The sequence below is a fragment of the Diachasma alloeum genome, unplaced genomic scaffold (assembly GCF_001412515.2).
Source record: "Diachasma alloeum isolate Michigan unplaced genomic scaffold, Dall2.0 Dall_scaffold_00547, whole genome shotgun sequence".
In the NCBI taxonomy this organism is placed as follows: domain Eukaryota; kingdom Metazoa; phylum Arthropoda; class Insecta; order Hymenoptera; family Braconidae; genus Diachasma; species Diachasma alloeum.
The window spans coordinates 837,292-853,968 of NW_021680679.1; the positions used below are offsets into that span (position 1 = coordinate 837,292).

Below are 16,677 nucleotides of genomic sequence, written 5' to 3' on the forward strand. Positions count from 1 at the left end.
AAAAAAGAAAATACTTCTGGTTTTCAGTAAAATGGGGAAATGACTGGATTGGGATATCGAATAAGTATAAATGGAATTTAAATGAGAAAACAATGAAACTCAAAACTGCAAAACGACGAGCAAAATGTACCTACTATTTTTGTATCTAGTTCTAATAAAAGTTTGTATGCTTTTTCTATAAAAAAAATCCTTAAACTATCGGAAAAAAAACACGTTATTCTGATGAAATAATTTATTTACCAGTAAGAATAAGGATTACATTGGCAGAGACATTATTCGCCAGGTGGACAGATGCAATTGTATTAACCACATTTTACCTTAGAATCTAAAAAAAAAGTAGAAGGAAAGTAACTCAAATTTTCGTCTTTGAAGCTGAATACATCGGTTATACTACGTGTCGTAAGTACACCTGTTTATTTATCATATTTGGAATAATTCAAAATCGAAATGAAGGAATGAACTCCCGATCGTTGGATTCAACTGCGGGGAGTCGTTTATAAAATACTTGACACTTCCAAAATTCCCCAGGCTTAATTAATGATATTGTTTTACGCCCCGGGAAATAATTGATATCCCATTACTATAAAGTGATGTTCTTTCGAGCTCTAGAAGGAAAATAAAAAATTAGTTGCAAAAATGGTGAAGAAAGAAAAAATTGTACGACTCGATTTTTCGCATTTTCATAATTACTAAAATGTTTTGATAATGAGAATTTTTCAGAGGAAAAGTCTGAAGATATTTTCGTGGCAATTCCATTTTTTGACTCCGGACCAAAAAAATCCCCCAACATTTCCCTCTCGCACTGCTCATCATCAAGACCAATTTAATCATAAAAAATACGAAAAATCGTCTCCTCTCGAGATATTCTACGTCCTGATTCCTGAATAAACGAAATAGTAATTCAAAGAATAATGTTCCCCTCTCAATGACATAAAAACGGATTAGATATATATTTGAAAGACTCAACAGTGCTGTGTGATTGATGGTCTCATTTCTCAATGAATTTGCCTTCTCGAAAAAAAGCCCTCGCTTTTCTTGTAAACTTGACTCTTCCATTCAAATTGCCAGGATTATTTTTCCCACTGCAGAACTCTCGAAGATTGCATTGTCAGAGTAATTACAATAATCATTGCATCAGCGCCACATGTTTGGATTTTTAGAAAGCACGTTTAATTGATAAAGTCCTCCTCAAGTCCACGATATTCTCCAATCGTGAACTAATGTTCGACATTAAGAGTTCGAAAGCTCGTTAAATATTATGGTTGGACCTCGAGTACGTGTTACAGTGTGAACAATAGTAGAAATGGACGAGACGACCGACCCATGTATTACTTCCATACGGTGAATAGTTGTTATTGTCGCATTGTGGGGTCAAAGGCCGACTGTTGGACAAACTCTATGACAATGGTTTCTCTTCGGGAATTGTGGGGCTTGTGGCGACTGATGGTGCCCCAGAGGCACGTCTGGAGGCCTCTGCCTCTCGCAGGGCCTCGTCGAAGCTCTGGGTTGATGTTGATCTCGATGGGGTCACCTTGCCCTGAAGAAAGACAAGAATTCAATTTAATTCAAGAGGATAAAATGAAAATAACAAGTCATTCCATTAATTCAGAACACTTTTTTAGTTATTGTGGGACAACCGATTTTTGGAATAATTCAAAAATGAAAAAATTATTAAATGAATTGATTTTCAATTAATGTCGATGGACAGGGCTCAATAATAGCTACATTTTAGATGAAGAAATGATTTAATTCCAGCGATTCATTAGCGAACAATTGAAGAAAATCTTTGTCACGCGCATTTTTGGACTATTTGAATTTGTGATAAAATTTATAATGAATTTGTATGGAAGTGAATCAAATAATATAACATTTGAATAGATAAATCACTTTCAATGTTCATTGAAAGACATAAATAACAGTGAAAATATTAATTTTCAATACTTTACCTTGACATTTTCATAGGCAGATCCAACTTTCTCCTCAAGTGATCGAAAACTGTCTGAGTTACGCATCTGTCCGAGTTTCATTGTAATTCCACTGCCGAAACCCCCCAAAATACTGGTGGTGAGTCCAGCAGCCTGTTTGCATACTGACTCTGTTTTCTGGAATCTAATTCACAACCATAGACAATCAATCAACGTACGAAAGAATTTCATAGAAAAACCTAGTGAATTGGCTAGAGAATTCTGTTATGTTTCCATTGAACTCTCCATTAGTTTTTTGCTGATTTTATTGAATAATTCCGCAGCTTGTCTCCAGATTTTTTAGAATTCGATCTTTTCTATACAACTTATTCTATTAAGATATTTTCTATAGAAATTCCTCGATACAAATTTTTTCAGTTTTTTTGTTTGATTTTCTGAATAAAAAGAGAAAAGAATGGAGTGGAAAAAATAAAAAAATCATGTCGAGGATTTTCTATAGAAAATGAATCAATAGAAAAAATTGTAGAGGAAAATGAAACTCCGCTAATTTTTTCTAATACTTACAGAATTTCCAATAGAAATTCAATAGAATTATCTATCGGATCCGCCAGGTTTTTCCATGAAATGTGTTTGTGTATATCATCACTCATCTCCCTCAAAACCGAAGGAGAGAAAATTAGTAAAAATTAAATAGATGAGAATGATCCATGATAAAAAAGTAATAACAAAACAGTAAAACGGTTCACTTCGATTCTGACTATTCCTCAGTTTAGGATATCTCACGATCTAAGGCAGATAGCAAAATTTTCCTCATAACCTTTTTTGTAGCCCTCAATTTACCCTATGAAAAACATTATTACGAAAATTTCGCTATCTCCCTTAGATTCGGAGATATTCCTCGAAAACTTAGCCAAGAGCCACGTCGACTTAAATCGTTTTACCGCTTCGTTATTTAAATAAATAAATAAATAAAATTAATGTTAATAGAAACTGTTGAAGCTCGAACCTATGTACATGTTATCAAGTTGCAATAAAATCTAGTAATTATTCAACGACCAAAACCTGATCAGGAAATGCCGTGATCATTCGCTTAGCTTTCGACTTCTTCTTTTGTTCTTTCATGTGTTTTGCTTCTGATACTTACAAACTGTTTTCGGAGACCGCCCTGGTGAAGTGACCGAGTTTCTCACCGACGTTCTGATAACTGAACCCAACCAAAAGTAAAAGAAAACAAAATGATCCAGAACAAAAAAAATGATTTTATAATTTCGAAATATTTTAGGACTCAACCATCACCTTGAAAATCCGAGGGAGAAGCTCAACTAATTTTATTAGAATCCCTAATATGTACAGATCGAATCAAATTTTTCACTACAAAAAATGTCAATTGACCCATAAATTAATTAAGGGGAGACCGAGGTGAAATTTGAAAGTTTCAGGGAGTTGTCTCTGTCATAGAGATGACTTTGGTACTTATTTTTTATACTCCAAAAAGGAGAAAAAATCAAGTTTCAATTTTTTTCAATGACTGTAGGTGACTGTGCAGGCATAAAATCTTTGAAATAATACCCTTACCTGGATTTTTGATAGACTGCCTTGAATTTTGGTTTCCACACACATAATATATTGACGAAAAAAAATTTGAGTTTTTTTTTATTCCAATTTTTCGGTTTTTTTCATCATTAGTAGATAAAAAAAATTAAAATTAATTAATTATTAATTAATTATTTAATAATAAAATTGATTTATTCTTATTTTTATTACTTTTTAAAATAATAAATATACATTATATTATGCTATATTATATAATTATATTATTAGATAATATTAATGATATTAAATTAATTTTAATTATTAATTCAAATTAATTTTTTAAATCTACCAATGATCAAAGAAGTTGTAAAAAACTTCATTTTGTTGATGTGTCATCGCCTTGACAAGCAATTATCTTGAATGGATCAGTTGACATTAATTTCAAACACGAACATATGAATGAAAAAAAAAAGAAAAATACGGATGATCTGTTATGTCCGCAGCTGGAGATGATTTTGAGGTAAAGTTAAAATGTTCACTTGTGACTTTTTTCTGACACGCGTGTGCAAGACCCCATGCACCCGGAACTCCGTGCTAACTAACTAACTCGTACTAAATGAAGATAATAGGAGATGGTTACGTACACATGGCTTTCCTTGACGTTGCGAATACCCTGGTTAACGTCGTCCGTTATATCCTTCCAGACAGTGATCCCTAACTTACGTTTCAACTCCTGTGACACTCTGACCTTGCTCGATAGTACGTGTCTGAGGGTCTGTATCTCCTCTTCTACCTGAAATTGCACATTACGTTGTGAACACGTGTGAAAAAATTTAATAGAAACACCTGGCTTTCTTTCAGAAATTCTATTGAATTTCACTGGGAGGAAAACAGCAGAGTTCTCAAACAAGTCTTACTTGGGCCAAGAAAATCGTTCGTTAAAAATTTGCAAAAAAGGATTTTTTGCGCCAGATATGCGAAGCGTGCGCCGAGATTGAAAATTTTTATTGCAAAAACAGATTGTCTTTTCAAAAAAATTTTATTCTCTGTGCAAGCAAGAAATGTCATTTCTAGCACAACTTCTTCGTTATTCGATACGTATTTTGCTCCCGGCAAATGCTCGTTTTATATGAAACGAGGGATAGTAGTTTGTAGTTTCAGCTATTCAATAATCACAGACAAAAAATTAATTCTTAAATGAAATAATAATAATGATATGACAGCAATATTGTAACTTAGGGAAAAAATATTTCTTGATAAACTAAAAGATATTTTTATCCTGAAAAGGCCTGTATGAATGATCCACCTCTTGAGCCAAATATTTCGTTGTTGTTGAACGCAGAGCAATTATTCATGTTTGAGACTTTCAAATTCGAACGAAACTATTATTTTTTTGGTAATTTTCAACTGGCGATTTTGTTGGCCCAAACAAGATTTGTTTGAGAACTTATTTTTTTTTCATGCGACATCCCCCACATTTTTAAATAGATATTTGTTTATAAAAAAATGTCTGTAGATGTGAATTTTTCTGTACATTTGTTTCTGTTGGCATTGTTTCTGTAAAAATTCTTGGGCATGATTTTTTATGCATTTCTTCTTCGATTTCATTGTTGGAAAAAAAATATTGCGGAAAAAACTCTAAAATTTCAATAGAAAAATCAAAATCTATTGATTTTTGTAAAGTTGCATAATCTCCAATAGAAATTCAATTAAATTATATTCTCAAAAATTGTCAGGGGAAACCTCTCAGAGGAGTTTTTGGGTGTCCCTCACTGGAAAAAGATGCGAATGTAACTAAAATTCACAGAAATAATATTTTATAGAATCTCCACATTCATAACTCCTCTCTTATTTTTCTTATGATTATCGCAACTCAATCGGGCCTTCGTTTACCATTTATGTCGATTTAATTAAACATTTCAATTTAGCATTTATAAATAAATGTATTTAATTTGTCCTTATAATTGGCTCAGTTGGCTTTATAAATTAATTAATTAATCAATTCATCAATTTTTAGTTAATTAATTATTTATTCATTATAATAATTATCCATCATAATGAATAAATATAATAATTATAATTATTCATTCATTTATTTCCTTATTAATTAATTACTTAATTAATAAGTAAATAAATAAATGAATCAATAAACAAACAAATTATTCATGAATAAAATAATTTTTTTAAATAGCTTCTGTTTAGATGAAAAAAATAAAAAATAAAAAAGGGATTTAATAAACATTTACCTTGGCCAATTCACGCCTCCATTCCTCCTTCTGCTCCTCCTGCTGCTCGGGCGTCATCCCCGCAAGCTCGTTCGCAATATTATCCATCGACGGTGAATTTAATCCCGAGTTTAACCCCGAGTGCAGAGCGTCCTCTCCTAAAACCAAAGGATAAACGAGGTAAATTGTAAAATAAAGGACAGAAGTGGAGAATTCAAACGCCTCTTCGAAGCCCCAGTTGCATTAACGTAAAATTTCTTAACTTCGTTCAACCGTTAAAAAATTTATGAGGAAATTATGAAACGTTGCAGTCATTGACACAAATATTTTCTCCGGAGTCATCAAATTTTTTCGAACAGTTTCTCCCTAGCTTACAGCGAGCAGAACATGAAGAAATCCTTGCAATTTCTCTTGGCTATCGTAATTGAATTAAATTGGTCGAGAGAATCAAGAGGAAATTTCACCAATAAAAAAAATCTTACAAGTGTAATAATAAGTGTAATTATTATTAATTTTTTCCGATTATTCTCCAATTTCTATCGCTTGTCAATTTTATCGATAATTTTTTTTCGTTCATCGTTCCTGTGTCTATCAATTTCGTAATTATGTCTGGATGAGTGGATGAGTGATAAAAAGTCAAAACATATTGTCTATTGGAGATTTTCTCAGCTACAAAAAACGTCTAGCGAAATTTTTTCATAAAACCACTCACTACGGAGATAAATCACCAAATGAATAGTGACGGTTTAAGTTGATTTTGACTATTGGCCGGTTTTCAATGAATATCTTGAAATCTAGGGGGGATATCAAAATTTTCGTTAGAACCTTTTTTGTAGCCCTCAATTCGCTCTACAAAAAAGGTCCTGATGAAAATTTCGTTATCTCCCTTAGTTTCGGAGATATTCCTCGAAAACGCAACTTAAATCGTTTTATTGTTTCCCTACTGAAATAATGAGTCAAGTCATGTCAATGATATTTTTCAATAAAAATCCAACAGGATCAACTAGTGAATTCGCTACGTGTTTCTATGAAACCTTTTCGTACGTGAACTGTAAGGATATCCAAGTACTTTGGCAATTTTTTTCTCGAGTGAAAGGAAGAATTTCATGCCTAAAAAAATTAGCTTTCCGAAAGTTTAAATAATTTCTATTAGAGGAGAGTGGGGCAAAATGAAACTGCCAAAAAACGATTATTTGACGTAATTCAAGCAAAAAAAATTTTTTAACAACTTTTGTTTAGCAACCTTTTTTATTATTAGGAGTACTGATGAGAATAATAATTTTCTATTCGTCTTATAATTCAATTGATTAAATTAGGCCGATTACACTTTTCTTTTCCATTCGATTAAAATTCAGCATCACATTCTCTTTTTTCCCCTCTGCATCTCCCTCAGGACCTCCTCTGGACATTGCATTTTGCAGTTTCATGAATGGAAACTTCTAATTCTCATTGATACTCTGAGGAATTAAAAAAATTAAATAAACAAAAGTGAATAAAAAAAAATTCACTTGAATTGCGTCAAATAATAGTTTTTCGACTGTTCCATTTTGCCCCACTCTCCCCTATTCATTTATAAACAACGAATGTTTAAAAAAGTAATAATTCTGTGCAAAATGTAATTCGTAATATTCTCACGCAATTGAATTAAAAAATGTTTGAGATGCTTGAATATCCTTAATTGAATAAAAGAGGGACCACAAAAAACACCTTTCAGTCGTTCCATAAGCCTCCTCTGCCCCCTGCTAATCTTCTCCAAATACGACTTGGATAATTCCTGAAAAATAATCCTAATAGATCTCCTCATCCTCCTACTCCCCTCCTTCCCCTCCACAAACACAAGATCGGTGTCGTCGACGACAATTTCATCGAGTTCGCAATTAGAGTCCTTCCAGCAGTGCATAACGATCTCCTCACTGATACTGAGTTCATCGATATCATCGAAACTAGGCGTTGCAGCTAATTTCGAGTAATACACGTCCTCCTCGTACTCGAGTGACTCGAATTCCCGCTCGTTCTCACTTGGACAGTCATCGCCATGTTCGTGACATGGTCTCTTTGATGACAAATCACTCGAGTTATTCTCACGTGTCTCTGAACTGTCGTCCTTCATTGTGAACAGTGACAATCACTTCACTTGGGTAATGATAATGGAGGGGATCCTTGACCTCAGGGGCTGGGTTGAACACCCTTCATCACGTTATCGATTCACAAACACAAATTTACGGATTTACTGAATTTATTTGATTTTATAGTAAAGTGGTAAAACGTAACACAACTAAACCGAACAGAATAATGAATTTTTTTGTGGCTTATTCAAGGTGGGATTATCCCAATAAGAAGTGGTTCTAGAGGAAAATGTGATAAGGAATTTTTTGCGGAGAATTTAATCAGCTTCAAAAAAGGTCTCGACATACTTTCTCCTGAAATCAATTGTTTTCGAGATAATTACACATTTTCAATTGGATTATTCTACAGTTTTCAGCAAGAAAATTGTAGTTTCCTCTTGAAATCATCATTTGTTCCATGGAAATTATAAGTGTTTGTTGGACAAAGATATACACTACTCAATAACATTGACTTGATAATACCGGAGCCTCATATAATTCTCTGTAGAACGAATGTATTTACCCGAAAGACATAAACGTCTCACGAGAACAATTACTACTAAGAAAATTAATTATCATGCGTTGGTGTAAACTTTCTTTTTTGTCCGCAAGTAAATTGATTCAATACGACAACAGACCTCTTCAGGGGAACATATAGTTTTTCGGCAGACCAAATGTTTCTCTCAGTGCAGAGGAAAAACGAAACAAAACTCTTTCATCTCTCAATAAACTGAAAAATATTGAAAACCAAATCTCACAAAAATAAACTGTTCTGATAATTTTCGTTGTAGTCTAGTTAATTAAGAGTTTTCAGTGATCACTTGAAAAAACAAATCACATCTCAACACGATTTAAAGAGGAATAATCACAATTATACTAGATATCCTGTAGTGATCCGAGGTATTTGGATCGAACAGTAAGTCCTACTGAAGATCCAACAGATTTCGCACTCGAAAAGTCACAAAAATTCATTTGGCGGGTGTATGGACACGTGTGAATGTAAGGAGACGCCAGCAACAGCTGGCAGTGATCGGTAGTGCGGATCTACACGGCGAAGAGGTGCCCGGGGATCGAGAATCATTGAGTTTAGTTCAGGATCTCGAGGTACGATGGCGTGACACTCGAGTTTAAACCGGTCTCGCCTGTCTCGTTGTGGGCGAGAGAGAGAGAGGGTCCATTATTTTTTGCTCAAGAGGTGAGAGACAACAAAAAATGACGAGGGGAGTCTACTCCCCACCTGCCGGTGCAACGGTATATTGAAGGATCTAGGCCTGAACAATGTTCGGGTTATTTAGAACATGAGCATGATTATCATTGTGAGTAGTGAAAAGAGCAGAACAAAAGCGAAGTATTTGATGGGAAATTTCGGTGATTTCAGTGAAATGAAACATCATGAAATTTTCATTTTTCAATAACATTAATTTTTTAATTCATGGAAGGAATGAGTAATTTTGAATTCCATGCGATTGATTTAGCGGAAGGTCGTATCGACTCGTTTCTAAAAAACAAAGCATGTTCAATATTTCGAACGAATGGAGAAAGTAAGACGATTATCATGAGTGCAATCGTTCTGCGTCGGATTTTCGTGAAGCCCGCCTAATAAATAAAAGAGAATTGAATACCATTCTATGAAACATGAATAAACGAATCACAATTGTCCAAATCATTTTGGTCAGAGGAAAATAGAATAATTCTACTTTCTTAATATTGCGTTTACTAAGGTTTTCTTCGAACAAAGCTGATTAGAATTAATAGCTAGAATTATGAGATTATCTCACATTTTTGACGTTAAGGATAGGAGAATCTGAATGCAATATAGTGAAAATGATGATCGATTTTTTCACTTTGAACAAATAATATTAATATCCAAATACAAAATTTCTGATATGAATAAAAAGAAGCTGTGACTCAATATTCCAAATGAAGTTTTAATTTTTAATTTGGTGCTGAAAACACGAGATGACAATATTCTAAGCACGGAATTATATTGATGAGATGAACAACAGATTAATTGAATTACCGTGTGAACTAACTAAAAATTGATAACAGTGTGGGCACGCACTTTTACCAGAGTATCAACAAACATTGAATTCCAGAAATTTACACTCTAAAGTGTGTTCTAGAAGGAATTGAATTGTAATTATGATTAAAATCTTATTCAGTGAGCACAGGAATTAAAACATGAGCAAATCATTTATTGTAATATGAAAATTTAACAGCTGATAAATTGAGACATGTGATTCTCATCGGTCGTATTGATTTTTGAAATGAGAATGATTATGAACAACGAATTGAAAGGAGGAATATTGAATGTGACAGGAAAAGGGCATCAACACGATAGTACATAAAAAAATTGTTGAAAAAATCGAAAAAAGCAAATTTTCAATAATAAATTGAAAAAATAATTCACTAGCGATTTTCCCCTGACGTTCTGATGGAGCTATTCTCAGTCTCCATAGCACATTATCTGTCCGATAATCACATTATTCCACGGAATGTCCATACTTCGATTTTCTCTAAATTGCAATTTCACTCTTGTAAGTATTACAACGAAAATAATTCTAGTGTTAATTGTTTATTATCACGTTCTTACGCAAAAATTAACGACCGTAGACAGTACATTCACCCGAAACTTTCGCTGGTACGTATAATCGTGACTAATTGATCCACAAAAACCGAAGTTTTTTTAATAAATATTCAGTGCCCAATTTCGTTTAATAGATTTATATTCCAAGGGGAAATCGCGTGAAATCATTGTTCTCTCCGAAATCAGGCGGTCATGAAATCATATTGCATGACCCTTGAAATCATTTAAGGGAAAACGGAACTCCTGTGTCTATATGAATTTTTAGTTTTAATTTAATTTTTTAATTTTTTAATGTTACTTTTTAATTTAGTTTTTATTTTCATTTTTTATTCTAATTTCTCCTAGTATTATTACTTTATATCTATGAAATTGACTTTATCGACTCGATCATTGCATTGTTGAGTCAATGAATTAGTTTCATAAATAAAAAATAATAATTAGAGGATTATTATTATTGCAGACTATAGATTCAATCATTTACAATCATAAAATTTGTTCATTAAATTGCGTGAATAAAAATTTCAAAAAATCATGAATATTCAGCGCCATTAAAATTACATTTAGCGAAGTATCATTTTTTAAACATTCATGTTTATAAATAAATAATTGAAATTGTTTAAACTTTCGGAAAGCTAATTTTTTTAGACATGAAATAAATTTCTGGTAAACTTCTGAATTTGAACAAATTTGTTGCGATTCCGAACAAATGTTTTTTATGTTGAAAAATTGATTGTTTATCAATTATTTATAGAAAATGCTCTATATTTTACAAAATTGCAATTTTTAAATTATTCCATCAATCTTCCTCCAGAAGTAAATTTTCTAATTTTTTCAGATTTGTAAAATGTTTTCTAACGGTTCAATATCGAGATTGAAATTGAAGGCTGCAAGGTTTGAATAATAAAATCATCGTAAAATGACTGGAAACGAAGGGTCAAATGGGGCTCAAATGAAAGCTCTTATGTTCTACTACAAAAGTAAAAAACATTTTCACTGCACAGAGAGAAATGTTCAGTAAAAATTACGGAACTCACAATTCGCTCACCGATTACGGAATCGACTCAGAAAATTTAAGTGACGGTATCGTAATTTTTCACAGGAGATTCAGATAAAAATTACGGAACGCACTGGAAAAATTCCGTGGCAGTTCCGTAAAATTTTCTACGACCACATTTCGCTCCGGAATTACGGAAACGATAGGTAATTTTCATTGAATATTTCTCTCCGTGTGGAGAAAAAATAGCCAAAGTACTTTGATATCCTTGAATCTTATATCCGCGTGAAATCGTCTCCATTTTTAAGTAATTCATCCAAACTTCAAGAAACAAGACGATGGAATATCGAATCGATCCGACTCCATTCGAATTCATTTCTTAAAATTCTACAAATAGAACCTGAAGCTCAAGGTCAAGGCATACGCGCACCCCGAAGATATAGGACTCAAACGAGGAAAACCGTATCGACATGCAACTTTGTTCCTACTCGTATTGTAGTTCAACTGGAAAATAAACTGAGGTTATAAAATTCCCCTCTAGTTTTTTCTGTTGTTGTTTTGGAAGGATCGATATCTCGAGGTACCGCTGATACGTTCCACCAAAGGTCGCCTCGCGGTGTAGGGGAGTGAGGATTAATCATAGGGCGTTGACAAATACACTCTGTTTTTCATGGTTTTCCTCTCTACAATGGTAGATGGACAAAAAACGGAGTAATTAATCTTCATAACGACGAACACATCTCCACTTGTTTGAGTTATTTATAAACATTAATATTCGTGATTTTGTGAGGGTCACAAGGAACGGAAGTAGAACTGAAGACTGAGGGACAATGGTTTTTCCTGTTTTGTTCATCGAAATAAGAATAATAATTCATCACGTTTTGCTTTCGAATGGAAGCTTGTGATCGCTCAATTTAAATTTCTAATTTTTTGTGTTAGGGCAAGTAAATATAATCTCGAAAGTCCGAATATGCAATTTTTAGATTGTGCATGTATGCTGTCTTTTTCTAATTTTTTTTCGAAATTTTCATATAAGGGATCAATCGAATTTCATGGATTTTTTTCATGAACTAGCGCTCGTTCATGATGGCCTGTTTCCTTCCAATTGCTTATAATCATTCTCATTGCAAAAATACGTTCCAATTTATCAGCTGTTCAAGTTTCATATTACAATAAATGATTTGCTCATGCTCTAATTCCTATGCTGACTGAGTAAGATTTTAATCATAATTACAATTCAATTCCTTCTAGAAGACACTTTAGAGTGTGAATTTCTGGAATTCAATGTTTGTTGATACTCTGGTAAAAGTGCGTGCCCACACTGTTATCAATTTTTAGTTAGTCCACACGGTAATTCAATTCATCTGTTGTTCATCTCATCAGTATAATTCCGCGCTTAGAATATTGTCATCTCGTGTTTTCAGCACCAAATTAAAAATTAAAACTTCATTTGGAATATTGAGTGACAGCTTCTTTTTATTCATATCAGAAATTTTGTATTTGGATTTTAATATTATTTGTTCAAAGTGAAAAAATCGATCATCATTTTCACTATATCGCATTCAGATTCTCCTATCCTTAACGTCAAAAATGTGAGATAATCTCATAATTCTAGCTATTAATTCTAATCAACTTTGTTCGAAGAAAACCTTAGTAAACGCAATATTAAGAAAATAGAATTATTCTATTTTTCTCTGACCTAAATGATTTGGACAATTATGATTCGTTTATTCATGGTTCATAGGCTGAGATATTGCCCATAATTTTTTGATTAAACCCGGACTGAAAACGAATTCAAGTCTTGAGAACGAAATATTAGACTAAATTTTGATGACATTTCAATTGATGATAGTAATATGACATGAAAAAATAGAAGAAGAGAATAGTGAAATAAGAGTTAAAAAAAGAGAATCCATTTGGAAGCAAATTACTAATTTACTAGCAACAATGACTATACTCATTTATAAAAAAAATGCAATCATCCACTTGTTTGTTATCCGTTAGTTATTCGTTTCCACTCCCAATCAACGTAAAAATAAATAATTCACACTCCACTGAACCCAAAATAATCTCCACGATCCCATTCCCAGCAGTTGGAATCGATCGTGTGATGATAAATGATACTCAACGCCGCAGGAATAATAACGAAAACAACGAATGAACGCATGAAAAAAGAATTGAAATTGCTGGGTCCGTTATCGGTGGCCGCTATCATGGGCAAAAAACTATGATCAATAGCAAGGCTTTATGACGTAAAAAAATGCAGAAAAACGTAAAGAATGGAGAAATAACCGGAGGATAGAAAAAGAGCAGGAACTTTCTCCTTATTTACCACAGAAACTGGGTGGGAGAGCCTTGTCTGGCCAAAGCACCGCAGAACCTACTGAACTGGCTTTTCAGGAGAATGAGTCACCACCGGACTTCGTTAGTGGACTCTCACCGTAATGGGATACTTGGAAGCTCGCTCATAAGCGCAGGAGGAAAATTAAGAAAAAAATCTCATCAATTCTGTTGTCCAGTGATGAAGTGTAATGAGGCAATTTTGAATGTCGATTAATTATGGGTTGCTCGCAGGAGCAAAGTATTATAGGGGCAAATGTCACGGGAGATTTTTCGAAAGCTTCATGTGAAATTCTTTTTTACGACGCCACTGATAAATTATTATTATTAATTTATCATCAAAACGTTTTTTGAATTTTGTTCTGATTACGAATGAAAATATTAAGAGAAGAGTTCAATAGGGGTATTTGATACATTTTATTTTCGAAAGCATGACCAATATCTCGAATGAATGGAGAAAGTAAGGCGGTTTTCATGAATACAATCGTAATCGTAAATCGTAAGAGAATTGTAATTATGATTGAAATCTTATTCAGTGAGCATCGGAATTATAACATGAGCGAATCATTTATTGTAATATGAAAATTTATTGAAAAAAACTATTCGAAAAATATAAAAATAATCCCGAAATATTCCATTTCGTCATTGGAATGCAATATTCGCTTGATTGCGTCTCCACTCGGTGAGTCGGCTGCATCGCATTCTCATAAATATTCCCATCAAAAAAGATCTTGAATGGCAAAAACAATTTTCCATCCTCAAACAGAGCCATCATCAGCCCGCCCTATTTTCACTGTAAATAGCGAGACTCCAGAATAAATACCTAGGAAATGTGCACCCAAATGAAAGAGAAATATGTACTTGGCAAAGGAGAGGTCCACGTGATATTTTCATTTCGAGTGCATCTCCTTGATGCATCTGTGCACACAAAAATCCCTCAGCCCACATTTCCATTGATACGACGCGACATGTTCATGAACGCAGTGGTTGAGTACATGATGCAAGGTTATATTGCGAGTAAAATAACCCGCTGTGGGCACCATAATCACATGGTAACGACATCGATACGTATCGCGATCCATTTTTAAAGTGGAATTAGAGAGGGAAAATCGAATTTCATTCAATCGGTCACGCAATCGTGATTAATAATTATAGATTATCATTAACGAGCTGAGGTAGAATGGGAAAATCATACTATCATTTTTCATTTTTCATCACATTAGAGATATGCCAGTGGGACAGACCCTGAAACTGGCTTTCGTGTTGAGTTGGTTCTCTCTCTCAGTTCGTGGTTTAATAGGATTAAACCATTTTCAATCGTCAAATTTGTCAATTTAATTGACAAATTTTCATGAAGCCCCCCTAACAAACAAAAGAGAATTGAATACCATTCTATGTTACATGAATAAACGAATCATAATTGTCCAGATAATTTAGGTCAGAGAAAAATAGAATAATTCTACTTTCTTAATATTGCGTTTGCTAAGGGAACGCACTTTTACCAGAGTATCAACAAACATTGAATTCCAGAAATTCACACTCTAAAGTGTGTTCTCGAAGGAATTGAATTGTAATTATGATTAAAATCTTATTCAGTGAGCATAGGGATTAGAAAATGAGCAAATTATTTATTCTAATATGAATATTTAACAGCTGATAAATTGGAACATGTGATTCTCATCGGTCGTATTGCTTTTATAAAGAGATTATGATTATGATTACTCACAATTGAAAAAATTGAAAAAAAATCAATTTAGTTGGCAAAACATGGACACGTCGACCAAGTATACGGTGTTGTGACGTCATTTACCCCCGTCCTTCGCAAAATTTTCGTAGTTGTTATCCAATAACGGAAATAGTAATGTTGTGGAATTTCTCACGTATTAAGCTTCATAAAGTCCATACGATCTAATTTACCTACTTCCTCCCCAAAATAAAATGAATTGAATATCCCTATTTTCCCATGTGAAAATGTTCAACTGTGTGATAACTTCTGTTTACAGATTCATTCGCTCGTTTGTTTTCACGTCAAACGTGTTACTCCGCACGTGAGTGAGCTCATTGTTGATCGTAAAAGTTTGTGGATCCATCCCTCGTCGCGGAGATTGACAGGTACATAAATTATGGACATTATCTAACCCGTTGATGGAGCAGTGAAACCAGTGGAATTAATCGTGTGATGGGTCTTGTTATTTTTCCATTCATGCTGTTGGAAAAACTTTTGGAGCGGATGAAGAAATGAAGGATTGCATTCATATCGTTCCTCTCAACAACGCGGAAGTTTCTTCCGAATGAATAATTCCCTGGGCTGATGAATCGATTGGTGAAGCGAGAAATTGATATTCATCGAACTACCTATACAAATTCATTCGTTTTTATTTGCTTAACCAATTTTTTTTATCGAACCTATGTTTTGTATGTGGCAGAATATGGAATGGCAATACAATTGATTTCTCCTCTGAAAACCATCTGAGCCTCTTAGCTCAAGAAATATTTTTTGTAAATGAATGTATTAATTTCTAAAGGCCGTGACTATTCGTACCATTGCGTGAATCACTCCCGCACACTCCATACACTCCACGCATGCGTGAAGTTTGTGTGTTTCACGCAGCCGAATTTTCATACTGCTGTGTATTTCACGCAGTTGAAGTTTCATACTACTGTGTGTTTCATGCAGTTGCACTTTTATACACCGGTGTGTTTCACGCAGTTGTATTTTTATACACCTGTGTGTTTCACGCAGTTGAAGTTTTATACACCTGTGTGTTTATACACACAGGAGTGTGAAATACACAGGAGTATCTGAATACCACTGTGTGAAACACACAGGTGTATAACAATACAGCTGCGTGAAACACACATGTGTATAAAAATTCAACTGCGTTTTTCCACTTCCTACACCCTATACAAGATGAATTAAATTAATTTTTTTTTGCATTTTCGTTTTTCGCGATTATCTCGGAAACTA

The 16,677-nt window shown here is 33.6% G+C and overlaps 1 protein-coding gene across 2 annotated transcripts in view; it reads right to left on the reverse strand.

Moving 5' to 3' along the window:
- Positions 1–217: 217 nt before the first annotated feature.
- The window catches only part of LOC107043065 (tumor protein D54), a 24,403-nt gene continuing 7,943 nt past the window's right edge, over positions 218–16,677 (reverse strand). Inside the window, exons 1-6 of one of the 2 annotated variants that reach the window (XM_015264367.1) lie at positions 7,391–7,903; positions 5,705–5,841; positions 4,103–4,251; positions 3,070–3,129; positions 1,947–2,109; positions 218–1,537 (exon numbers count right to left, since the gene is read on the reverse strand). In XM_015264367.1, coding sequence (XP_015119853.1) covers positions 1,397–1,537; positions 1,947–2,109; positions 3,070–3,129; positions 4,103–4,251; positions 5,705–5,841; positions 7,391–7,793 — 1,053 coding nt within the window. In that variant the 5' untranslated portion in view covers positions 7,794–7,903 and the 3' untranslated portion in view covers positions 218–1,396. Of the gene's footprint in view, positions 1,538–1,946; positions 2,110–3,069; positions 3,130–4,102; positions 4,252–5,704; positions 5,842–7,390; positions 7,904–16,677 lie in introns of those variants that run through there. The other variant, XM_015264366.1, reaches the window with a different exon arrangement.